This window comes from Leucoraja erinacea, chromosome 4 (genome assembly GCF_028641065.1).
Source record: "Leucoraja erinacea ecotype New England chromosome 4, Leri_hhj_1, whole genome shotgun sequence".
NCBI lineage: Eukaryota > Metazoa > Chordata > Chondrichthyes > Rajiformes > Rajidae > Leucoraja > Leucoraja erinaceus.
The window spans coordinates 13887497-13914566 of NC_073380.1; the positions used below are offsets into that span (position 1 = coordinate 13887497).

The 27070-nt window shown below is 47.8% G+C and overlaps 2 protein-coding genes across 6 annotated transcripts in view; one reads left to right on the top strand and one right to left on the bottom strand.

Annotated features, from left to right (window-relative positions):
• The window catches only part of mterf3 (mitochondrial transcription termination factor 3), a 71680-nt gene extending 69360 nt beyond the window's left edge, over positions 1-2320 (bottom strand). For 2 of the 5 annotated variants that reach the window (XM_055633718.1, XM_055633714.1), the window contains exon 1: positions 1948-2083. The gene's annotated coding sequence lies outside the window, so the exon portion shown is untranslated. Of the gene's footprint in view, positions 1-506; positions 795-1158; positions 1190-1947; positions 2084-2175 lie in introns of those variants that run through there. The other 3 variants (XM_055633715.1, XM_055633717.1, XM_055633716.1) reach the window with 3 other exon arrangements.
• The window catches only part of ptdss1b (phosphatidylserine synthase 1b), a 42041-nt gene continuing 17069 nt past the window's right edge, over positions 2099-27070 (top strand). The window contains exons 1-9 of the mRNA XM_055633713.1: positions 2099-2465; positions 3630-3721; positions 3852-3896; positions 9359-9483; positions 13160-13318; positions 22134-22285; positions 24670-24811; positions 25260-25372; positions 26223-26288. Of these exons, the coding sequence (XP_055489688.1) occupies positions 2287-2465; positions 3630-3721; positions 3852-3896; positions 9359-9483; positions 13160-13318; positions 22134-22285; positions 24670-24811; positions 25260-25372; positions 26223-26288 (1073 nt within the window). The 5' untranslated portion in view covers positions 2099-2286. The remainder of the gene's footprint in view (positions 2466-3629; positions 3722-3851; positions 3897-9358; positions 9484-13159; positions 13319-22133; positions 22286-24669; positions 24812-25259; positions 25373-26222; positions 26289-27070) is intronic.

Here is a 27070-nt window from a genome sequence, read left to right on the forward strand (position 1 = left end):
AACAATAAGTTTAATTTGACACCAAATTCACTTTCATATCTCAAGTATTAAAAAAGTTATGGCCATTTTCATACTCGGAAATTAGCATCTTGTTCCCTATTGATTTTCAATGGACATTACAAAAAAGCTGTGATCTTGGATAGTCAAAAAAGCCCATTTCTTAAGGAAAGATTAACATTTTTAAATAGCCTAAGTGTCCAAAGATTATTCACAAATAATTCACAATATAACATGATTTTTATATCTAATTTACGTTAATTTATAGGCCAAATGGAAGGAATTTAGTGTTCAATTGCTGTAAATAAATGCCCATTTAAATCGGCTTTCTAGTGGGTTCATGTGGAACGCGCTGGTTTAGAACGTTGACATCGCGCTGGATTAGTGCCCTCAAATGCCGAGAAAAATACTGCAGGATATAAAAAGCCCAAAATGAACTACTCGCTATAGATAACTTGATATTCAGGGTTATATATATGCCCCATTTAATGTAAAAATAAGGTACATACCTTTAATAGTTTGCTTTATAAAACCCTGGGGCTGCGAGAGGTTGCGGAGTGAACGAGAGCTTTTAAAACTATTATATCTATTATTCGAGGCCTATAAAACTAATAATAGCTTTTGCGACCGGGTCTTGCAGCGATTCTCCGTTAATGATTTACTAGGCTGAACATCTGCGATTGGAACAGCCTAGTAAAAATCGCGTTTTAAACCCGCCCCCTCCAAACAGCGCCAAAATCACACACAAGGGGTGGGGCAGATGCTCAGCCACGATTCAGGTAGGTTTTGTAACATACCTAATTGATAGTGTGGAAACAGGCCCTTCGACCGAACTTACCCACACCAGCCAAGTGTGCATCATATATTATGTTTTAAATATATATATATATTTCTTTATATATAATTAAAGTATAAACAAACAATAATAGCGCAAAGACAAAAACAATGCCCCCAAGTCTATGCAGTTCAGAAGCTGTTCCTGAACCTGGACGTTACAGCTGTCAGGCTCCTGTACCTTCTTCTCGATGGCAGGGGTGGAATCAGAGCGTGGCCAGGGTGGTGTGGGTCTCTGATGATGCTGCCTGGCCTGCTGAGTTCCTCCAGCACTGTGACCCCACTTTGCTCATGACCCCAGCATCTGCAGTTCCTTGCAGTACTTACCAAGTTTGTCGTTTACTGTTGATGGTGATTTGAGAATGGGGGGGGGGGGGGGGGGTGGCGCTGGTTTCAAACACTGGTGCCCCTTGTTTGGAGCACGATTGCGTTTACAGGAGCAACACTGAAAGAAACCGCTGCAGAGGTGTGCATGGGGGCAGAGGGGAGACTCCTGCAGACAGAGAGAGGAGGGGAGACACTCCTGTAGAGGGGGAGGTGAGAGGAGGGGGAGGTGAGGAGGAGGGGGGGTGAGAGGGAAGGGGTGTGGGGAAGGGGTGGTGAGGGAAGGGGTGGTGAGAGGGAAAGGGGTGGTGAGAGGGAAGGGGGTGGCGGGAGGAGGGGGGGGAGGGGAGGAAAAGAGGGATAGAGGGGGGGGGAGAGAGGAGAGATAGGGGGGGAGGAGGATAGGGGGGGGGGGGAAGATCGGGGAGGGGGGAAGGATAGGGGGGGTAGAGGGGGGGAGGAACTGAGGGGAGAGGAACTTCTGCAGATGGGGAGACAGACACTCCTGTGGAGGGGAGGTATGGGGGAGACAGAGAGGGAGGTATGGGGGAGACAGAGAGGGGGACACCTTTAGCGAGGGAGCGACAGAGACACCACTGCAGTGGGGGACTGGGAGAGAGTGAGGAGCAGGAGTAAAGATACATTGAGCAGGCGCAGCAGGCGCCCACGTGGGCCGCTCGGATACACTCTCCGTCACCCACAATGTAGCAGTTCGGGCCGCAGCCAATGAGAGCGCGGGGCCGCTCCGGGCAACGTTCCAGTTGCAGACAGACCGACAGCGCGGGAACTCACAGATACATCTGTATAATCTCACTCTCATCTTCACAAACGCCTCATGTTAGCGGGTGAACAGTGATGTTAAAGCAGCCCCGTGGCGATGCATGCTGTCTGAGGGAGGGTCTCGACCCTCAACGTCACCCGCTCCTTCTCGCCAGAGACGCCGCCCGTCCCAGCTGAGTCACTTCACTCACGCATTGAATTCCGCTTCTATTCGTGGGGTCACGGCAGGTTGAGACTCACCCTCCTCTCCCCGGCACGTTGCTGTCGGCTCGGCTCCAATCGGCTTTACTCGGCCCGGCCCGGCCCGGCTCGGCTCTCGGCTGGTCGTGTTCCGGCCCAGCGGTTGCAGCCATGGCGTCGGGCGAGGGCAGCCGGACAATCAGCAAGAACGACGTGAACTACAAGCTGCACTTCCGCATGATCAACGAGCAGCAGGTGGAGGATATCACCATCGACTTCTTCTACAAACCCCACACAATCACCCTGCTCACCTTCGCCATCATCAGCGTCATGTACTTCGCCTTCACCAGGTACTGCCTCTCCCTTTTGCCTCTCCCTTCTACTTCTTCCCCTCTTCCTCCCTCTCCCCCTCCCTCTCCCCTTCCCCTCTCTCCACTTCCCCTCCTCCCTCTCTCTCCCCTTCCCCTCTCTCCACTTCCCCTCCTCCCTCTCTCTCTCTCCCCTCCTCTCTCCCTTCCCCTCTCTCCACTTCCCCTCCTCCCTCTCTCTCCCCCTTCCCCTCTCTCCACTTCCCCTCCTCCCTCTCTCTCCCCTTCCCCTCATCCTCCCTCTCTCTCCCCTTCCCCTCCTCCTCCCTCTCTCCCCCTTCCCCTCCTCCTCCCTCTCTCTCCCCTTCCCCCCTCCTCCTCCCTCCTCTCTCCCCCTTCCCCCCCCCTCCTCCCTCTCTCTCCCCTTCCCCTCCTCCCTCTGTCTCCCCTTCCCCTCCTTCCTCTGTCTCCCCCCTTCCCCTCCTCCTCCCTCTCTCTCCCCTTCTCCTCCCTCTCTCTCCCCCTCCCCTCCTCCCTCCCTCTCCCCTCCTCCTCCCCTCTCTCTCTCCCTCCCCTCCTCCTCCCTCTCTCTCCCCTCCCCTCCCTCCTCTCCTCTCCTCTCTCTCCCTCCTCCCCTCCTCCTCCCTCTCTCTCCCCTTCTCCTCCTCCCTCTCTCTCCCCTCCCCTCCCCCTCCTCCCACCCCCCCTCCTACCTCCCCCCCCCTCTCTCCCTCCACCCTCCCTCTCCCTCCCTCCCCCCCTCTCCCCCCCTCCCCCCCCTCTCCCCCCCCCCCCCCCCCCCCCCCCCCCCCCCCCCCCCCCCCCTCCCGCTCCCTCCGCCTCCCCCCTCCCTCTCTCTCCCCCTCCCCCTCTCCCTCCCCCCCTCCTCCCCCTCTCCCTCTCCCCCCCCCCCCTTCCCCCCTCCCCCTCCCCCTCTCCCTTCCCCCCCCCTCCTCTTCCCTCCCCTTATGCTTCCTTCCCCCAACCCCTATCCCCAAACCCCCATATTAAATATAATTTAGTTGGAAGAAAGGACTAGGTGAGGAGGAATTTCTTTAGTTAGCGGTTGGCAACTAAATAAAATATTTCCTTCTTGTCCCCAAATGCTGATCCCTCCTCTAATATTCATCTTTTAGTTTCTGGTTGGGGTGTTTCTACATAATGTATGGTCGGGGTGTTTCTACATTAACGTGTGTCGTTATCCAGGGATGATTCCTCTCTGGAAGACAATATACGGACTGGCGTTCTCTCTGTGGTGTTCTTTTTTCTAATTGTAAGTGTATTGACATTTCCTAATGGTAAGTTGTTGACAGTTATTATCGGGAATTGTGATTAAATCACATTTCTTGCTTTAGAATTTTCATTTTCTTCATTTCCCCCCCCCTCCCCTCAACTATACTACCCAATGGCATTATTTTCATTTTTCAGGTCCCTTCACCCGACCACATCCAGCAATATGGAGGATGGTTTTTGGTGAGACCAATTTGATTGTTTTATCGAACGATGTTACTATGGCATTTGACCCTTCTTTATTGTTGTAACACTACAATTGTTCTCCCCCCTCCCCCCCTGCATCGTCCCAAATGTTGTCTTTTGTCTAGTTTAATTTAGAAAAACAGGCCCTTCGTCCCATTCCCAGTATCGGCGAAGAGCAGCAAGCCCCCACACACTAACGCTATCCCGCACACTAGCGATAATTTACAATTTTATCAAGCCAATTAACCTACAAACCTGCACGTCTTAAACGGGAAATGTACAAACTCCAGTCTCCCTGCAACTCTCTGGTGTTCCAGAGAAAGCAATCCGAATCTGTCCTACATCTCTCTGTTGTAGCTATTACCTGTACCTCCGAAACGTCACCCATTCTTTCTCTCCAGAGATGCTGCCGCCAGAGTGAGCACCACAGGAAACTGGAGGAGCAGCACCTCATATTCCGAAACGTTGCCCATTTCCTTTGTTCCATAGATGCTGCCTGTCCCGCTGAGTTACTACAGCATTTGGTGTCTATCTTTTAAATGTTATTGTTTTTTTTTATTTTTTTTTTTTTTTTTTTAGAAGTACGGTAAATTACAATTTTACACAACACATATATCTTGATACATTTTTTATACCGCTTCATTTTTTTTTTTTTTTTTCCCAGCTTTAAGTAAAAAAGTCTGAAGTTAGGAAAGTAAAGAACAGTGCAAGAGAATCTGCTCAGCATTGCTGTGCTGGAAGAGTCCAAGGAATGAAAAGAAAGCCTGCCTTAGGAAAGAAGTAGCTCAGAAGCTCTTAAAGTGTTTAAATTAGACCCTAGAAAGAAAAGAAGGAGAAAGTAGCAACGATCGCTCCTATTATCGGGGACATTTTTTAAACTTTCGCAGAGAGGGGACAACCAACAAACAAGTCGTTTTTTTGAATATGGGACCTCCGGAGCACCAGGTCCAGGATTCCGTTATTTATATATTTGGGTTTTTTTTAGATTACTATTGCACCTCATACTTGTAATAGGTCCAGAAACATAGACCACGTCTTTTGAAATTGGTCTGCTTTACCTGCTAGGAGGTTAAATGTTATTGTACCTGCCTCAACTACCTCCTCTGGCAACTAATTCCATACACTCACCACCTTCTGAATGAAAAAGGTGCCCCTCAGGTTCTTATAAAATCTTTCACAAATTCACAACTCTCTGGGTGAAAAGGTTTTTTTTTTTTTCCTCGGTCTTAAATGGCCTCCCCTTTATTCTATCTTTGTTCAGACAGCACCTGTGGCCGGGATCGAACCTGGGTCTCGGGCGTTGTCCGGCAGCAACTCTACCGCCGCGCCATTGTGCCATCCCATTTAGGCTCAGTGAATTTGCAAAGATATTTCTCATAGGTTTTTTTTTACACTGATGTACAGCTCCAATTGGTTAAGTAAATGCTAAGCCTTTTCTTTCCCACTGAGGATTTTATTACTGAGGAATTAATGACCAGCTAATTATATTCACAAACATCAGTGTACGAGTATTCTTTAAACCAGGGTTGTATTGTCACAGATCCATAGAGTGATACAGTGTGGAAACAGGCCAGTCGACCCAACTCGCCCACACCGGCCAACATGTCCCATCTACACTAGTCCCACCTGCCCGCGTTTGGCCCGTATCCCTCCAAACCTGTCCTATCCATGTACCCGTCTACCCGTTTCTTAAACATTGTGATAGTCCCAGCCGCAACTACTTCGTCTGGCAGCTCGTTCCATACACCCACCTCCCTTTGTGTAAAAGGATTACCATTCAGAATCCCATTAAATCTTTTTCCCCCTTTAACTTAACCCTATGTCATGGAAATAGAAAAATTGGTGCAGGAGTAGGCCATTCGGCCCTTCGGGCCAACACCACAATTCATATGATCGTGGCTGATCATCTAAAATCAGTACCTCGTTCCTGCTTTTTCCGCATATCCCTTGATTCCTTTAGCCCCAAGAGCTAAATCTAAGTCTCTCTTGAAAACATCCAGTGAATTGCCCTCCACTGCCTTCTGTGACAGAGAATTCCACAGATTCACAATTCTCTGGGTGAAGAAGTTTTTCCTCATCTCAGTCCTAAATGGCTTACCCCTTATTCTTAAACTGTGATCCCTGGTTCTGGACTCCCTCAACATCGTTCAATCCTTTAGGAACTCCCTAACCTGTCCAATCCTTTAGGAATGTTATATATTTCTATAAGATCCCCACATATGAAAAGAATGGGTCGACTGGGCTTGTATTCACTGGAATTTAAGATGAAAATTCCAGTGAATACAAGCCCAGTCGACCCATTCTTTCATCATATGTCAGTTCCGCCCTCCCGAGAATTAACTTTGTAAACCTACGCTGCATTCCCTCAATAGCAAGAATGTCCTTCCTCAAATTAGGAGACCAAAATTGCACACAATATTCCAGGTACGGTCTCACCAGGGCCCTGTACAACTGCAGTAGGTCCTTCTTGCTCCTAAACTCAAATCCCCTCGTAATGAAAGCCAACATGCCATTCGCTTTCTTCACTGCCTGCTGTACCTGCATGCTTACTTTCAGTGACTGATGTACAAGCACATCCAGGTCTCGTTGCACCTCCCCTTTTCCTAATCAGCCGCCATTCAGGTAATAATCTGCCTACCTGTTCTTGCCACCAAAGTGGATATCCTCACATTTATCCACATTATACTGCATATGCCATGCATCTGCCCACTCACCCAACCTGTCCAAGTCACCCTGCAGCCTCATAGCATTCTCCTCGCAGTTCACACTGCCTCCCAACTTTGTGTCATCCGCAAACTTGGAGATGTCACATTTAATTCCCTTGTCTAAATCGTTAATATATATTGTAAATAACTGGGGTCCCAGCACTGAGCCTTGCGGCACCCCACTACTCACTGCATACCATTCTGAAAAGGACCCGTTAATTCCTACTCTTTGCTTCCTGTCTGCCAATTAGTTCTCTATCCATGTCAATACCCTACCCCCAAAACCATGTGCTCTAATTTTGCACACTAATCACTTGTGTGGGACCTTGTCCAAGGCTTTTTGAAAGTCCAGATACACCACATCCACCAGAGCCTTATCCATTCTGCTTGTTACATCCTCAAAAAAACTCCAGAAGATTAGTCACGCATGATTTCCCCTTCATAAATCCATGCTGACTGACTGATCCCATCACTGCTTTCCAAATGCGCTGCTATAACATCTTTAACTGTCGACTCCAGCATCTTCCCCACTACCGACGTATGGCTAACTGGTCTATAATTCCCCGTTTTCTCTCTCCCTCCTTTCTTAAAAAATTGAGTTACATCGGCTACCCTCCAGTCCACAGGAACTGATCCAGAGTCGAGAGAACATTGGAAAATGATCACCAATGCATCCACGATTTCTAGGGCCACCTCCTTGGGTACTCTGGGATGCAGACCATCAGACCCTAGGGATTTATCTGCCTTCAGTCCAAACAGTTTACCTAACACAATTTTCTGCCTAATGTGGATTCCCTTCAGTTCCTCCCTCTCACTAGATCCTCAGTCTCCTAGTATTTCCGGGGGATTGTTTGTGTCTTCCTTAGTGAAGACGGAACCAAAGTACTCGTTTAACTGTTCTGCCATTTCCTTGTTTCCCATTATAAACTCACCTGTCTCTGATTGTAAGGGACCAACATTCGTCTTGTAATCTTTTCCTTTTTACATATCTAAAGAAGCTTTTAGAATCCGTTTTTATATTTCCTGCAAGCTTTCTTACATGTTCTTTTTGCCCCCTCTTAATTAACCCCTTTGTCCTCCTCTGCTGAGTTCTAAATTTCTCCCAGTCCTCTGGCCAATTTATATGCCTCTTCCTTGGATTTAACACTATCCTTGACTTCCCTCGTCAGCCACAGTTGAGCCGCCTTCCCCGTTTTATTTTTTCGCCAGACCAGGATGAACAAATTCTGGAGTTCATCCATGCGGTCTTTAAATCTTTGCCATTGCTTCTCCACTGTCAACCCTTTAAGTATAATTTATAAACAATAGACAATAAGTGCAGGAGTAGGCCATTCGGCCCTTCGAGCCAGCACAGCCATTCAATGTGATCATGGCTGATCATCCTCAATCAGTACCCCGTTCCTGCCTTCTCCCCTTATCCCCTGACTCCGCTATTTTTAAGAGCCCTATCTAGCTCTCTCTTGAAAGTATCCAGAGAACCGGCCTCCACCGCCCTCTGAGGCAGAGAATTCCACAGTCTCACAACTCTCTGTGAGAAAGTGTTTCCTCGTCTCCGTTTTAAATGGCTTACCCCTTATTCTTAAACTGTGGTCCCCTGGTTCTGGACTCCGCCAACATCGGGAACATATTTCCTGCCTCTAGCGTGTCTAAACCCTTAACAATCTTATATGTTTCAATAAGATCTCCTCTCATCCCAATAATTTGCCAATTCCCATCTCATAACTTCAAAGTCTCTATTCACGTTCAGGTCCCTAGTGTCTGAATTAACCGTGTCACTCTCCATCCTAATGCCGAATTCTACCATATTATGGTCACTGTTGCCCAAGGGGCCTTGCACAACTAACTGATCCTTCCTCGGTACACAATACCCAGTCTATGATGGCCTGCCCTCTGGTCGGTTCCTCTACATATTGGTTTAAAAACCTATCCCATATACATTCTTGGAAACCCTCCTCCTCAGCGCTGCTGCCATTTTGTTTGGCCCAAATCTATATGTAGATTAAAGTCACCATTGATAACCGCTCTCTGGTCCTCGATTCCCCTGCTCTGGGCAATAGACTTTGTATCTACCCGATCTATTCCTCTCATGATTTTATACACCACCATAAGATAGTGGGACGAGGAGGACAATGGGGACCCGCAGTGAGGAGACCGCCGTGGGGTGTGGGGGGGGGGGGGGGGGGGTACAAAGGAGGAGCTGGCGCGCTTTGTGACTTTGTTAGCTCCTTAGGTGGCCTCTATTTGTATACCTTGGGCATGCCAGCAAAGACCCTCACTGTGCCTTGCCACAGGTGACAATAAAACATTCCATTCCAAGATCACCCCTCACCCTGTGTAGGAAGGAACTGCAGATGCTGTTTTAAATCGAAGGTAGACACAAAATGCTGGGGTTACTCAGCGGGGCAGGCGGCATCTCTGGAGAGAAGGAATGGATGACGTTTCAGGGTCAGACTGACTTGCAGAAGGGCCTCGACCCGAACCGTCACCCCTCATCCACCTGCGCGCCAAGGAATAAAATCCCAGCCTGCTCAACCTCTCCCAATAGCTCAGACCCTTGACTCCTGGCCACGCCTCGTAAAAATCGTCCCTGTGCCCTTTCCAGGTTGACAACGTCTCTCCTATAACACGGTGCTCTGAACTGAATATATTTGTGAGTCTTAAATGAACATTTGGCGACCATTGTATGGCATGCCTGATCTGAAGCTTGGGTGAAGGTGACGTTCACTTGATGTTTTATTTTGTATTATACTCCAGGTTTCAGCGTGTTATATTTTCTTTTCCTGGTCTTCCTGCTGTTCCTGAACTTCGAGCAAGTCAAATCCGTCATGTATTGGCTGGATCCTAATCTGCGCTATGCCACGCGTGAATCGGACGTTATGGTAGGTGTTTGTATGAAATAACTCTGACGTCATAGGTTCAGGCTGCACAGCTGACAGGCCCTTCAGCATCTTTCCATAAGACTCACCAACTTTCTACTTTAGTTTAGTTTCGAGGTACAGCACGGAAACAGGCTCTTCGGCCCACCGGGTCCGCGCCGACCAGCGATCCCCCACATTAACACTATCCTGCACCCACGAGGGACATTTTTTACATTTACCAAGCCAAACCTGTACACCTTTGGAATGTGGGAGGAAACCGAAGATCTCAGAGAAAATCCATGCAGGTCGCGGGGAGAACGTACAAACTCCGTATAGACAGCACCCGTAGTCGGGATCGAACCCGAGTCTCTGGCGCTGCATTCGCTGTAAGGCAGTAACTACCGCTGCGCCACCGTGACTGCCCATTTTATCGGGATGTATCACAGCTTGGTTTGGAAACAGCTCCATCCAAGACCGCAAGAAATTGCAGCGAATTGTGGACGCAGCCCAGACCGTCACACAAACCAACTTCCCGTCCATTGGCTCCATCTACACCTCACGCTGCCTCGGCAAGGCCAGCAGCATAATCATGGACCAGTCGCATCCTGGCCACTCCCTCTTCTCCCCTCTCCCATCGGGCAAAGGGTACAGAAGTGTGAAGACGCACACCTCCAGATTCAGGGACAACTTATCAAACCCAATAAACCTACAAACCTTCAGTTTAGTTTATTATTGTCACGAGTATCGATGTACAGTGAAAAGCTTTTGTTGCGTGCTATCCAGTCAGCAGAGAGATAATATACGATTACAATCGAGCCATTTACAATGTATAGATACATGATATGGGAATAAAGTTCAGTGCGAGGTAAAGCCAGCAAAGTCTGATCAAGGATAGTCCAAGGATCATCAATGAGGTAGTTAGTAGTTCAGGACTGCTCTCTGGTTGTGGGAGGACGGTTCAGTTGCCTGATAACAGCTGGGAAGAAACTGTCCCTGAATCTGGAGGTGTGCGTTTTCACACTTCTGTTCCTTTTGCCCGATGAGAGAGGGGAGAAGAGGGAGTGACCAGGGTGCGACTCGTCCTTGATTATCTTGCTGGACGAGATGAATATTCATACCGCTGGGTTGAAAAACATCTGAACATCTCACTCAGTCAATCAAAACGTCAGTGAAGAGGGAGCCACAGCGTGGGACTCGATGCAAAATGGACGCTCCCTCCACAACAGACTGAACCCCTGAATGGCCACGTATCACTTGCCACATATTCTTCCTCCCCATCCTCTCTAAAATCAGCCTGAAGAAGGTTCCCGACCCGAAACGCCATCTGTTTATCTCCTTCACAGATACCGCCTGACCCTCTGAGTTCCTTCTGCACTTTGTATTTTGTAAGTTCATACGTTCTAGGAGCCATTTGGCCCATCGTCTACTCTGCCTATCAATCATGGCTGATCTATCTCTCCCTCTCAACCCCATTCTCCTGCCTTCTCCCCACAACCCCTGACATCCGTCCCAATCGAGAATCTTTCGCTGCCTTAAAAATATCCACCGACTTTGCCTCCACAACCGTCTGGCGATGGATTCCCCAGATTCGCCACCTTCGGGCTAAAGAAATTCCTCCTCATTTCCTTTCTAAAGGTATGATCTTTTATTCTGCGGCTGTGCCCTCTGGTCCTGGACTCTCCCACTAGTGGAAACATCCGCTCCACATCCACTCTATCCCGGCCTTTCACTACTCAGTAAGTTTCAATGGGGTTCTTTCCCCCCCCCCCCCCCCTCCCCCTCATCCTGCTAAACTCCAACGGGTCCAGGGTTAATAATGGTGAGCGTTTGACGGCACTGGGCCTGGAGTTTAGATGGCTGATTGTAATCATGTATAGTCCTGCTGATTGGATAGCACGCAACAATGAAAGCTTTTCACTGTACCTCGGTACAAATGACAACGACTAAACTAACCCCCCCCCCCCCCCCCCCCCCCCCCCCCCCCCCTTGACTCCATCCAAGGAGCCAACCAGTCTTTCCAGGTGCGGCAGAGGTTCACCTGCACCTCCTCCAACCTCATCTATTGCATCCACTGCTCTAGGTGTCAGCTGCTCTACATCGGTGAGACCAAGCCTAGGCTTGGCAATCGCTTCGCCCAACATCTCTGCTTAATTCGCAATAACCAACATGATCTGCCGGTGGCTCAGCACTTCAACTCCCCCTCCCATTCCGAATCTGACCTTTCTGTCCTGGGCCTCCTCCATGGCCAGAGTGAGGCCCACTGTAAATTGGAGGACCCAACCCAACCCGACCCAAAATGTCACCTATTCTTTCGCTCCACAGATGCTGCCTCACCCTCTGAGTTTCTCCAGCAGTTTTATCTACCTATAACTAAACTACTAGTCATGTCTCTGTGCTTTCATTCAACTGTGAAGGATCTTTGTAAACATCAGGTGTGCCTCAGTCTCGCTGGCTGCAAACTTCAATCCTCAAGTGATCATTGTAATATTTTAAGCATGAGCAGAGACAATATTGTTTTTGCAGTATTTCAAATCCGTGGCACATTAGAAACGTGGAATATAGGTGCAGGAGTAGGCCTTTCAGCCCTTCGAACTAGCACCTATATGATCATGGCTGATCATCCCAAATCAGTACCCTGTTCCTGCTTTCTTCCCCATATCCCTTGATTCCGTTAGCCCTAAGAGCTCTATATTACTCTCTCTTGAAAACATCTAGTGAATTGGCCTCCACTGCCTTCTGTGGCAGAGAATTCCACAGATCCACAACTCTCTGGGCAAAAAAAAGTTTCTCCTCATCTCAATCCTGAATGGCCTACCCTTTATTGTTTAACTGTGGCCTAGACTGTCCCCAACATCGGGAACATTTTTCGTGCATTTATCCTGGCCAGTCCCTTAAAATTTCTAATATATTTCTATAAGATTCCCCCTCATCCTTCTAAATTCCAGTGAATAAAAGTGGGAATATACACTTTGCAAAGAATTCCCTTTGCATTGCATATGTTTAGTCCGAGGAAGGAGATGAGGAGGAATTTCTTTAGTCAGAGGGTGCTCCGGTGTCCCCTCGCACACCAAAGATGTGCAGGTTTGTCTGAAGAAATTCCAAGAACAGTCTGAAGAAATTCCACATCACATCGAGGAACTGGGAGCACATTGCAGTGGACAGGCGCTCCTGGAGGAAATCCATGCAGGACAGAGCTGCGCGTCATGAAATGAAACTACGCCGTGTCGCAGAGACAAAGCGACAGCACCGTAAGGGGAGAGAGAGAGAGAGTGAGAAGGGGACTCGACGACTACCAACCACCGCCAGCCTCCACTGCCCATGTTGCACCAAGGTGTGTGGATCACATATCGACCTCCACAGACATCTGCAGACCCACAAGTGGACGACCCTGAGGAGAGGTCAGTCATACTCGTTTCGAGTGACTGCCGATGATGACGTGTTTGTACGTTAAATGGCTTCGGTAAAAATTGTGAATTGTCCCGAGTGCGTAGGATAATGCTGGTGTACGGGGTGAACGCTGGTAGGCTCTGACTCGGTGGGCCGAAGGGCCTGTTTCCACGCTGTAGCCTAAAGTCCTATTTTAGGACTGTGTTCGTAAGAATGCTGAAAAGACACGTTCTTTTTGCTGATCTGGTAGCTGGGCTAACTAACGTCAGATATTAAACTATTTTGCTTGTGTGTGTTTTGTCTTTGACAGGAATACGCAGTGAACTGTCACGACATAACTTGGGAAAGGATTCTCAGCCATTTTGACATCTTTGCCTTTGGTCACTTCTGGGGCTGGGCGATGAAAGCCTTGTTGATACGCAGCTATGGTCTGTGCTGGACTATCAGCATCACCTGGGAGTTGACTGAGGTACTTGCGCCCTTATCAAATCAATGTACACCAAGTTTTACTCCTCAAGATGTAAGGCTCTCGAGGCACAGCGACTTTAATATCCAAATGTCAGGAAGCAACCAAAATGTGTAGGAAGGAACTGCAGATGCTGGTTTAAATCAAAGATAGACACAAAATGGTGGAGTTACTCGGCGAGACAGGCAGCATCTCTGGAGAGAAGGAATGGTTGGCGTTTCGGGTCCAACCCCCTTCTTCAGACTGATGTCAGGGGAGATGGAGATTCATAGATAAGGAAGTGTAAGGTGTGAAAACAGGGCAAAGGGAATGAAGATCAAGAACACTGTCCTGTTTTCACACCTTACACTTCCTTATCTATGAATCTCCCTCTTCCTTGACATCAGTCTGAAGAAGGGTCTCCACCCAAAATGTCACCCTTTCCTTCTCTCCAGAGATGCTGCCTGTCTCGCTGAGTTGCTCCAGCATTTTGTGTCTATCTTTGATTTAAACCAGCATCTGTAGTTCTTTCTTACACATGTAGATGGGTACATGCATAGGGAAGGATGTGGGCCAAGCTCAGGTGGGACTAGTGTAGATGAGGCATGATGGTCGTTGTGGGCAAGTTGGGCCGAAGGGCCTGTTTCCATGCTGTATCATTCTATGACATTAACCTGATCTCATCCGCCTACACATGATCTGCATCCCTCATACTTGTTAACTCCGCTTCTTCCAAAGAGGTTTCTCTTCATGTCATAGTCATACAGAATGGAAAGAGGCCCATTGGCTAACATCTGATGAGCGTTTGACGGCACTAGGCCTGTACTTGTTAGAGTTTAGGATGAGGGGGGGGGGGGACCTCATTGAAACTTACAAATAGTGAAAGGCCTGGATGTGGAGAGGATGTTTCCACTGGTGGGAGAGTCAGAATTAAAGGACGTTCCTTTAGGAAGGAGCTGAGGGGGAATTTATTTCGTCAGGGTGGCGAATCTGTGGAACTCGTTGCCACGGAAGGCTGTGGAGGCCAAGTCAGTGGATATTTTTAAGGCAGATAGATAGATTCTTGTTTAGTACAGGTGTCAAGGAATATGGGGAGAAGGCAGGATAATGGGAGTTAGGGGGGGAGAGATAGATCAGCCATGATTGAATGGATGTGGCCCGAATGATCTAATTCTGCTTCTATCACTTATGCCCCAACTCCTCCATGCCGACAAAGATGCCCCATCTAAGCTAATCCCATTTGCCTATGTTTGGCCCAAATATTTCTCAACCTTTCCTATCCATGTTCATGGGCAAATGTCTTTTAAATCCTATTATAGCACCTGTCTCAACTACCCCCTCTGGCAGCTTGTTCCATAGACCTACATCCCTCTGATGGGGATAAATTGCCCCTCGGTTCAATCTAGTCCCCCTTGTGCTTTGACTCCCCTACCTTTATCACTATCTGATTTCCCTTTGAAACAGGCCCTTCGGCCCACCGAGTCCGCACCGACCAGCGATCCCCGTACACCAACACTGTCCTACGGGATGGCGCGACTGTCATATGTTGAAAGAATGGAGCGGCTGGGCTTGTGTACTCTGGAATTTAGAAGGGGATCTTATTGAAACATGATTATTAAGGGATTGGACACGCTAGAGGCATGAAACATGTTCCCGATGTCGGGGGAGTCCAGAACCAGGGGCCACAGTTTACGAATAAGGGGTAGGCCATTTAGAACGGAGACGAGGAAAAACTTTTTCACCCAGAGAGTCGTGAATCTGTGGAATTCTCTGCCTCAGAAGGCAGTGGAGGCCAATTCGCTGGATGCTTTCGAGAGCGAGTTAGATCGAGCTCTTAAAGATAGTGCAGTCAAGGGATATGGGGAGAGGACAGGAACAGGGTACTGATTGCGGGTGTGATCACAGTGAATGGCGGTACTGGCTCGAAGGGCCGAATGGCCTACTTTTGCACCTGTTGTCCACACACACACTGGGGACAATTTACAATTTTAACGGCCAATTAACCTACAAACCTGCACGTTTTTGGAGTGTGGGAGGAAAACGGAGCACCTGGAGAAAACCTGCGGGGTCACGGTGAGAATGTACAAACTCCATGCAGACAGCACCCGTAGTCGGGACCAAACGAGGGTGACTGGCGCTGTGAGGCAGCAGCTCTACCGCATTAGATATGACAAAACTGAGATTTCCGTTGCAGCTCAATTATCTAATGATGCTTAATCTCGGGAGTTTTAATAATATATCTCTGGTAAACTTCTGAAGCCTGGGAGCACAAGGGCTAAATCAGACCACGGAGGCAATAATAATTGATGCATTAGTTGAAATACAATATTTAATATGTGCAAAAAAAAAAAAAGGAACTTGGTAACATGTTCGGAATTGTTTTGAGTTTTCAAAGCACCATGAATTGGCCTTCATCTGGTACATAGAAACATAGAAAATAGGTGCAGGAGGAGGCCAATCAGCCCTTCAAGCCAGCACCGCCATTCATTGTGATCATGGCTGATCGTCCCCCAATCAATAACCCGTGCCTGCCTTCTCCCCATATCCCTTGATTCCACTAGCCCCTAGAACTCTATCTAACTCTCTCTTAAATCCATCCAGTGATTTGGCCTCCACTGCCCTCTGTGGCAGGGAATTCCACAAATTCACAACTCTCTGGGTGAAAAAGTTTTTTCTTACCAAAGTCTTAAATGGCCTTCCCTGTATTCCAAGACTGTGGCGCCTGGTTCTGGACTCGCCCAATATTGGGAACATTTTTCCTGCTTCTAGCTTATCCAGTCCTTTTATAATTTTATATGTTTCTATAAGATCCCCCCCCCATCCTTCTAAACTCCAGTGAATACAAGCCTAGTCTTTTCGATCTTTCCTCATATGACAGTCCCGCCATCCCAGGGATCAATCTCGTGAACCTTAAATTTTTTCTGCACGGGAGAAACAGAGGCCGGGTGGCGTGCAACAGTTCCAAATACCTATTGTATGGCGCCAAAACCCAGGCGACTATCTGCGCGCCGGCCACAGAATCAAATCTACAATCACATATTACAACCGCTCCACACTCTTAAATCTACTTCTATGACAACGTTTCTTAGTTTATTCCCTCATACAATGACTCGATTGTAACTCTGTATTGTTTTTCCGCTGACTAGGTGGCGCGCAACAAAAGCTTTTCACGGTACCTCAGTACACGTGACAATAAACTAAACTGAACTAGATTGACAGATTGGTCAATCTGTCAATTGGTCTGCAGAAGGGTCTCGACCCGAAACGTCACCAATTCCTTCGCTCCATCGATGCTGAGTTTCACCCGCTGAGTTTCTCCAGCATTTTTTGTCTACCTTTGATTTTTCCGGCATCTGCAGTTCCTTCTTGAACTAGATTGACAGATTGCTTGAAAGATACAGCGTGGAAACAGGCCAATAGACAATAGGTGCAGCAGTAGGCCATTTGGCCCTTCGAGCCAGCACCGCCATTCAATGTGATCATGGCTGATCATCCACAATCAGTACCCCGTTCCTGCCTTCTCCCCATATCCCCTGACTCCGCTATCTCTAAAAGCCCTATCTAGCTCTCTCTTGTAAGCATCCAGAGAACCTGCCTCCACCGCCCTCTGAGGCAGAGAATTCCACAGACTCACCACTCTCTGTGAGAAAAAGTGTTTCCTTATCTCCGTTCTAAATGCCTTATTCCTTATTCTTAAACTGTGGCCCCTTGTTCTGGACTCCCCCAACATCGGGAACATGTTTCCTGTCTCTAATGTGTCCAAGCCCTTAACAAGCTTTCAATGAGATACCTTCTCATCCTTCTAAACTCTCATTCTCTCAGCATATGACAGGGTCCACAGCGATCGGCGATCACCCTTCACTCCATGTCTATGTTATGCCACTTTCGCTTTCACTCTCTACATCCTAGGCCCCCTTCGGTCATGGGTGTCTCCAGGGTGCTATTCCCAAAATGGAGGGCGCCAGTGTGTGACTTTGTTTAACGTGGGGAGACTGGTGCACAGACAGATACCCACACGGTCCTTGACAGATCTGAGTCAGGATCCAGTGACATGGAGTCCAAGACGACTGGAGACCCTTTTCTGCTGCAGCCTTCATCCGCCTTCCCAGCCGTTGTAACGCTCCAGTAAGATCAGCTATCGTCACAGGGGTCACAGTTTAAGGATAGAGGGGAAATCTTTTAGGACCGAGACGAGGAAAACATTTTTCACACAGTGTGGTGAATCTCTGGAATTCTCTGCCACAGAAGGTAGTTGAGGCCAGTTCATTGGCTGTATTTAAGAGGGAGTTAGATGTGGCCCTTGTAGCTAAAGGGATCAGGGGGTATGGAGAGAAGGAAGGTACAGGATACTGAGTTGGATGATCAGCCATGATCATATTGAATTGCGGTGCAGGCTCGAAGGGCCGAATGGCCTACTCCACTTATTTTCTATGTTTCTATGTCCTCTGCCTGTTCCACCGTTGCGGTCTTGGTTGGATTGCTCTTTGTCAGAGATCTCCCCCTCGACCTTACCGCCATGGGTGGCCCTACCAGGAGCATAGCTCTCGACGGCATCGCTCTCAGGATCTCAGGACCACACAAGCTTCTCCACCACGACAAGGTGGCAATCCACTCTCTACATACGAGGGGTAATTTAGTGGCCAGTTAACCTACAGACCTTGTGGAGAAACAAAGAGCTCTACATGCATGCGCATACATTATTTTTTTTTAATGCATTCTTTAGTTTAGTTTAGAGATTGAAACCAGCACCTGCAGATCCTTCCTACGCTTCAAAGCCTGTGGACAGACACAAAATGTTGAAGTAACTCAGCGGGACAGGCAGCATTTCTGGAGAGAAGGAATGTGGTTTGGTGTCTATCTTTGGTTTAAACCAGCATTTGCAGTTCCTTCCGACACATCAAAGCCTGTTGCTGCCGTCACCTCCATCCGCCCATCCCCCAAGCCAGGACCCAAGATAAGGGGTTGGACAGGCTAGATGCAGGAAGATTGTTCCCGATGTTGGGGGAAGTCCAGAACAAGGGGTCACAGTTTAAGGATAAGGGGGAAGTCTTTTAAGACCGAGATGAGAAAAAAAAATTCACACAGAGAGTGGTGAATCTGTGGAAGTCTCTGCCACAGAAAGTAGTTGAGGCTAGTTCATTGGCTATATTTAATAGGGAGTTAGATGTAGATGTGGCCCTTGTGGCTAAAGGGATCAGGGGGTATGGAGAGAAGGCAGGTACAGGACACTGAGTTGGATGATCAGCCATGAAGGGCTGAATGGCCTACTCCTGCACCTATTTTCTATGTTTCTATGACATGCTAGAGTAACTTGGTGGGACAGGCAGCATCTCTGGGGAGAAGGAATGGGGTTAGATGTCTATCTTTGGTTTAAACCAGCATTTGCAGTTCCTTCCTACACATCAAAGCCTGTTGCTGAAGCAAAGCAAGAATGTCATTGTCCTATACAGGGACACATGACAATAAACTCACTTGAACTTGAACTTGCTGCTGTTGCCTCCCATCCGCCAATCCAGTAGACAATGTGCCGTAGTAACTCAGCGGGTCAGGCAGCGTCTCTGGAGAAAAAGGGACGGGTGACGTTTCGGTTCTGGACCCTAAGAAGGGTCGCCTGTCCCTTTTCTCCAGAGATGCTGCCTTGTCCGCTGAGCTATCCCAACACTTTCTGCCTGCCTCGCCTATAAAGCTTAGTCCAGCTTGCTGCCTGACACCTTTGGTCTTATTTCCTGCTTGGATACATTTTACCAAGGAGCGGTGAGTTAGTATAGACTAGCAAATGTTGAGGTTGGAAGTTGGTGAAAACAAACAGCTGCTGAGTAGTTGATACGGTGAGAGGGAGGCAACAGCTGGACTAAACTGGAGCATCTTGTGAATTAGATTTGCAGGTTTAATTATTGTACATTGACTAGAGTTTCAAGTTTGCATTAGTTGCAGTGAAGAATCCAGTTTTCCAATTGGTATCAGAAGTTCTAATTAGGCCATTCAGCCCATCACGTCTACTCCGCCATTCAGTCGTGGCTGATCTATCTTTCCCTCTCAACCCCAATCCTCCTGCCTTCTCCCCATAACCCCCCCCGCACAATTGAGGCAGTGTTGTTTTCACGGACGTCAGTATTCTCAAGCTGGTTCTCCGCCGACAGATAGCACCGCGCAACTCTTGTTTGCCTGGATTTTTCCGTGCCTCAGCTGTCACAAGTACGTTTACAGTGAGAGACAGAGACAGAGAAAGCAAGCAATTCCCTGAAGGCAGGCCTCCTCCAACCTCATCTGCAGTTCCAGGTGTGGAGTCCTGAGACCAAGCGCTGGCTCGGCGATCGTTCCACTGAACACCTCCGCTCGGTCCGCCAAGACGTACCCAATCTCCCAGTTACCAAACAAAAGACAATAGGTGCAGAAGTAGGCCATTCGGCCCATCAAGCCAGCACTGCCATTCATGGCTAATCATCTACAATCAGTACCCCCGTTTAACCAATTAACCAGTTAATTTTAGCCAATTAACCTACAAACACTTGAATTCCCCCTCCCATTCCCACACTGACCTTTCTGTCCTGGGCCTCCTCCACTGTCAGAGTGAGGCCCAACTATTTGGAGGAACAGGACCTCGTATACCCAGCGGCATGAATATTGACCTCAAGTAACCTTTGCTGTCCGCCCTGTCTATCCTTCCCTCATCCTAGTTCTCCGAGTAGTCTGACTGCCCTGATTAAATTTTATCTTTGCATGCCTCGTTGTCACCTTCCCCTTTGCTAATAATGATCTTTAATTTAGAGCGGGGGTCGGCAACCTATGGCCCCCGGGCCGAATGCGTCCCGTAACCCGAAATCATCCGGCCACAGGCGTTTTTTGTTTTTTTCCCCCGTTGTTATCCGGCCTGCAGACTTCCATCATCTCCAGTACCTCCCGAGGCCGCGGCACCAAGACGCGGTGACGCAAAGAGGCCTGCGCTGGCGGCCGCAATGGCGGAGCCACCGTGCTCTGGCTTTACCGCATCCTGCGCAAAGTCGCCGGCACGGCCGCCCGCGCACCTTTTGTGTCTGGGCTTCTCTGTCTGGATAGGGGCCGGGGACATGGCCCGCCATCCGCCCTCACACATGCGCCCCGGCCCCCATGCAGAACAAGGTTGCCCACATCTGGTTTAGAGATACAGCGCAGAAACAGGCTCTTCGGCCCACCGAGTCTGCGTCAGCCAGTGATCCCCGCACATTAACACTACCCTACACACACTATGGACAATTTACATTTATACCAAGCCAATTAACCTACAAATCTGTACGTCTGTGGAGTGTGCGAGGAAACTGAAGATCTCGGAGAAAACCCACACAGGTCACTGGGAAAATGTACAAACTCCGTACAGACAGCACCCGTAGTCAGGATCGAACCTGGGTCTCCAGCTCTGTGAGGCAGGAACTTTACCGCTGCGCCACCGTGCCGCCCTATTCTACATTTTCTTTGAACTTCGTCCCCTTTTATGTCCCATTTTCACATCTTACCCTCCACATCTCTCCCCTGACTCTCCGTCTGAAGAAGGGTAGTCGCGGTGGCGCAGCGGTAGAGTTGCTGCCTTACAGCGAATGCAGCGCCGGAGACCCGGGTTCGATCCCGACTACTGCTGTCTGCACGGAGTTTGTATGTTCTCCCCGTGACCTGCGTGGGTTTTCTCCGAGATCTTCGGCTTCCTCCCACATTCCAAAGGCGTACAGGCTTATAGATTAATTGGCTTTGTAAATGTAAAAAATGTCCCAAGTGTGTGTTAGTGTGCGGGGATTGCTGGTTGGCGCGGACTCGGTGGGCCGAAAGGCCTGTTTCCGTGCTGTATCTCTAAACTAAACTAAATTAAAAGGGTCTCGACCCGAAAAGCCACCCATTCCTTCTCTCCAGAGATGCTGCCTGGTCCGCTGAGTTACTCCAGCATTTTGTGTTCATCATCTGACTGCATTGATTGCAGCTTTCTCTCTATTCCGATTCGAATCTGTCAACGTAAACGAGAGCGAATTTTAGCATTTAATTCCTCAAAACCCTTTGACTGTAGTGGAATTAAAACATGATCATGCTGTTTTTCTAAATTCTTTATGTGGTTCAATGTTCCTTTATCGTCATGTGTACCCACGTGCAGCTGTAGAGTTGCTGCCTCACAGCGCCAGAAATCCGTGTTCGATCCTGACTACGGGTGCCGGCCATACGGTGTTTGTACGTTCTACCCGTGACCTGGGTGGGATTTCACCGAGATCTCCGGTTTACCCACACATCCCAAAGACGTACAGGTTTGTAGGATAATTGGTTTGGTAAAATTGTAAATTGTCCCTTGTGTGTGTAGGATAGTGTTGGTGTCATGGGGTCATAAGTGATAGGAGTAGAATTAGGCCATTCGGCCTATCATGTATATCAAAAACAAAAACTGTTAAAGGTAGCGGAGTCAGGGGGCGGTGGAGGCGGGTTCTCTGGATGCTTTCAAGAGAGAGCTAGATAGGGCTCTTAAAAATTGCGGAGTCGGGATATGGGGAGAAGGCAGGAACGGGGTTCTGATTGGGGATGATCAGACATGATCACATTGAATGGCGGTGTTGGCTCGAATGGCCTACTCCTGCACCTATTGTCTATAAGTCTACTCCGCCATCCAAACGTGGCTGATCTATCTCTCTCTCTCTCTCTCTCTCCTAACCCCATTCTCCCAATAACCTCTGAAATCTGTAATGATTCAAGATTCTATCTATGCCAAATCATATCTATCTGAGCGTGAGGACTCGATGGGCCAAAGGGCCTGTTTCCACGCTGTATCTCTAAACTGCAGTGAAATTCTTCTTAAGTGTATCCAATGTTCCAACTTTTTGTTTTCTTTTAGCTGTTCTTTATGCATCTGTTGCCGAACTTTGCGGAATGCTGGTGGGATCAGGTCATTCTTGACATCTTGCTGTGCAATGGTGGTGGCATCTGGCTAGGAATGGTGGTCTGTCGCTTTCTAGAGATGAGAACCTATCACTGGGGAAGTTTCAAGTATGTGGCCTTAATTTCTCTCTTTTATTTAACGAGACGCAGTATTTATGGCCCCTGGAGTCACACAGCGCGGAAGCAGGCCCTTCGGCCCCGACTCGTCTGCTGACCAAGATACTCCATCTAACCTAGCCCCAGTTGGCCCATATCGCTCTGAACCTTTCGTATCTATGTACTAGTCTGTATATCCATATAAGTAAGTTTATTGGCCAAGTATTCACATACCAGGAATTTGCCTTGGTGCTCCGCCCACAAGTAACAACATAACATACAGTGACAGTTATGAATGACTCGGAAAACACTAAACATTAATAATAAAATATCTATGGTCTGAAGAAGGGTCTTGACCCAAAATGTCACCTATTCCTTCGCTCCATAGATGCCGTCTCACCCGCTGAGTTTCTCCAACATTTTTGTCTACTTTCGTATCCATACATTCAATCATCGTCTGCTTTGATCTGTCGTTTTCACACCTTGCCCGTCCAAATATTTCTTAACTCCCTCTCCCCTGGTGCTCAGTCTGAAGAAGGGTCTCGACCCAAAACGTCACCCATTGCTTCTCTCCAGAGATGCTGTGTGTCCCGCTGAGTTACTCCAGCATTTTTGAGTCTATCTTCGGTGTAAATCAGCATCTGCAGTTCCTTCGCACATTACTTGGCCCAGTGTCTTTTGAACGCTGTTCGTGGAGTCGTACAGTGTGGAAACAGGCCCATCATAACATGCCCATGCCGCCCAACATGTCCCATCTACACTAGTCCCACCTGCCTGCGTTTGGTCCTTATCCCTCTAAATCTGTTATAGTACCTGCCTCAACACTAAACTAAAAGTCAATCTATTATCAAATGTCCCCTCTCACCTTTCGCTTGGGCAACTTACACCCCAGCAGTATGAATATTGATTTCTCTAGCTTCAAGTAACCCGTGCTTTCCCTCTCTCTCCATCCCTCCCCCGCCCTTGTTCTCCAATTAGTTCTGAAGAAGGGTCGCGACCCGAAAAACGTCACCTACTCCTTCTCTCCATAGTTGCTGCCTGTCCCGCTGAGTTACTCCAGCATTTTGTGTCTTTCTAAGGTGTAAACCAGTATCTGCAGTTCCTTTCTGCACTATTATCAAATGTAATTTGTCCAGTGTTTTATATCTCAGTTCCAGTCGTAACTGTGACCTGGTATTTTTACCTGTTGAACTTGTGCATGGTTTGATTGTACTCGCGTATAGCAAAACCTGATATAATTCGATGGCATGCAAACAAAAGCTTTTCGGTACAATAATGCACCAATAGCCTTATTACAATGAAGTGAATTATTTTTCTTCCCTGTCTAAACATTTTGCAACTTTTTCTCTTTATTTTCAACTTTGCTCTCGTCTCAATTCGCCCAGGTGCATCATCACTGGGTGGAATGTTCCATATAGCGAGACATACATCTCCAGGCTCAATCATAGATAGAAACAAAATGCTGGAGTAACTCAGCGGGACAGGCAGCATCTCTGGAGAGAAGGAACGGGTGACGTTTCCGATCGAGACCCTTGTTCAGAACTAAGAGTCGGGGGGGGGGGGGGGGGAGAGAGAGAGAGAGAGAGAGAGAGACACAGACAGATAGAGATATGGAAGGGCACAGGTGTGAAACTGAGACATCAAAGGGGTAGCAGATCAAGGAAAATGTAGATTAGACCTTTTTCTCACGGAGAGTTGCGAGTCTGTGGAATTCTCTGCCTCGGAGAGCATTGGAGGCCGGTTCTCTGAATACTTTCAAGAGAGCTAGATCGGGCTCTTAAAGATAGCGGACTTGGGGGATATGGGGAGAAGGCAGGAACGGGGTACTGATTGGGGATGATCAGCCATGATCACTTTGAATGGCGGTGCTGGCTCGAAGGGCCGAATGGCCTACTCCTGCACCTATTGTCTATAGATCATTGTTAGCTAGGGTAGGGTGACAACAAAGCATACAAAGGTAAAATTAAATAATCGGTAGTCAGACAGATCAGAGAACTGGGATGGGGGGGATGGGAGAGGGAGATTACTTGAAGTTAGAGAAATAGTTTATCTTTGCTGTTTTAATTAATTGTCCTTAATTTTTCTAGTTTATTTCCCTCATCACTTTCTCCCTTGTTTAAAATTTTGTTTTTGATTTACTAATTTGTTCTTTGTCCTGATATTTATTGTAATTTTGACAGATATTACTTCAATAGACAATAGGTGCAGGAGTAGACCATTCAGCCCTTCGAGCATGGCTCGAAGGGCTGAATGGCCTACTCCTGCACCTATTGTCTATAAGATGCTATTTCGAATGATTTGGAGTTATGGTGTATATTATTTCTGTGAAGAGTGCAGAAAGTTTCTTGTTCAAGCGTACACTCACAGTAATAACGTGATAACCTGCTTTGTTCCAGAGCCATTCACAGTACGAGCGGCAAGCTGAAGCGGGCAGTGCTGCAGTTTACTCCGGCCAGCTGGACATACGTCCGCTGGTTTGACCCCAAATCCTCCGTTCAGCGAGTGGCTGGAATTTACCTCTTTCTAATTATCTGGCAGGTAAGCGTCTGAAGAAGGGTCTCGACCCGAAACGTCGCCCATTCCTTCTCTCCAGTATTGTGGCCTGTCCCGCTGAGTTAAGGGCCTGTCCCACTGTACGAGCTAATACTCCCGAGTTTCCCCGATTCGAACTCAGAGAATTACGGTAACAGCTGCTCGTTGGTACTCGGGGCTCTCGTGGACATTTTTCGACATGTTGAAAAAAACTTCTCCAGTCTTCCCGAGCTTACCGCGATTCCCGAGTACCTGCCGTTAGCGTTACGAGCCGCTAAGAGACGTCCCCGAGCTCCAACGTACCCGCTGCGTACAATCTACGTGCTTCCACGAGTTTGATTTTTTTCTTAAACTGGGGAGAGCTCTTGAATTAGCTCGTTCAGTGGGACCGGCCCATAAAGCTGAAGAAATGTTTCAAGGCGTGCTATTGAAATTTCTGTTCTTCTTATTCTAGCTGACTGAGCTCAACACGTTTTTCTTGAAGCACATCTTTGTATTTCAAGCAAGCCACGCCCTGAGTTACGGGCGAATCCTCTTCATTGGTGTGATCACCGCACCGACCGTACGGTAAAGCAACTTCACATTTTGTATAAAAAAAACATTTTGTCTCCCGTGATCATGGCTGGTGCATGAAAATGAACGTGGTTTAGTTTCTATTTTTCTACTTTTCTGTTCCACTATCTTTTTGCCTTGAGTTCTCTCTTGAGCTCTATCATTAGACAATAGACAATAGGTGCAGGAGTAGGCCGTTCGGCCCTTCAAGCCAGCACCGTCATTCAATATAATCAAGGCTGATCATCAAAAATCAATACCCCGTACCTGCTTTTTCCCCCATATCCCTTGATTGCATTAGCCCTAAGAGCTATATCGAACTCTCTTGGAAAGGTATTCCCATTTTCCAGCATTTGGTCCATATCCCCCTAAATGTTTCCTGTAGTTACATTAGTTTACCTTGAAGATACGGCACGGAAACAGGGACCTTCAGCCCACTGAGTCCGTGCCGACCAACGATCACCCCGTACACAAGCACTATCCTACACACACTAGGGACAATTTACAATTGTACGTAGCATTAAACTACAAACCTGCGCGTGTTTGGTGTGTGGGAGAAACCCCACGGGGTAAACGTACAAACTCCTCACAGACAGCACCCGTAGTCAGGATTGAACCCAGGTCTCTGGTGTGGTAAGGCAACAAATCTACCGCTGCGCCACCGTGCCGCCCCAAGCTTAACTGTTCCAAAAGGGATCTGATCTGCATTTTTTTGGTTTGTTGACATAAGTTGCAAGCAACTTATTCCTTCAGTGAACGAATGAATGAATGAATGAATGAATATGTTTATTGGCCAAGTATTCACATACAAGGAATTTGGCTTGGTGCTCTGCCCGCAATGTTCTTCTTTAATGTTTTCTTACAGGCAGTATTACGCATATCTCACTGACAGTCACTGCAAAAGAGTGGGAACGCAATGCTGGGTGTTTGGGTAAGTGCTTATTTCTAAATCTTTTCCACAACGGCATTAAATTTGCTTTATTTAACCTCGCGCTGTGCGTTTTCTGTCCATGGAACTGGTGCGCTACGATGCTGCGAACAATATTCTGCACTCTATCTTCCCTTTTGCTCTATCTATTCCTCACTGTATTTCCAAACTAAACTAAAACGATGACTCTATGATAGACACCTATCATAGATTGGGCAGAATTGTTCCCAATACTGTATGTGTAAGAAAGAACTGCAGGTGCTGGTTTAAATCGATGGTAGTCTGAAGAAGGGTCTCGACCCGAAACATCGCCCATTCCTTCTGCCCAGAGATGCTGCCTCACCCGCTGACTTACCCCAGCATTTTGGCTGCCTTTGAAGTCCATCTATAAGACTGATAATGCACAGAAATGCAATATCAATCACGGCAGACATTCTTGTTGTATGCTTTCTATTTAGTTTCCCTTCCTTTAAGGCAGAAATAAATAGATTTGTGATTAGTACGGGTGTCAGGGGTTATCAATCAATCAATCAAAGACTTTATTGTCATTCTAAAATACACCAATAAATGCAAATCTAAACAAAATTTCGTTGCATTTGGCTCACCGTGCAACATAAAATAACAAAAAGATAAAATGGATAATAGTGGCAGCACATTATATCAGAATTCAGGAGTCTGATGGCTCGGGGGAGGGGGGGGGAAGAAGTTGTTGCAAAACCTGGCCGTTCTGCTCCTTAAACTGCGATACCTTTTGCCTGAGGGCAGCAGAGTGAACAGTCCATGAA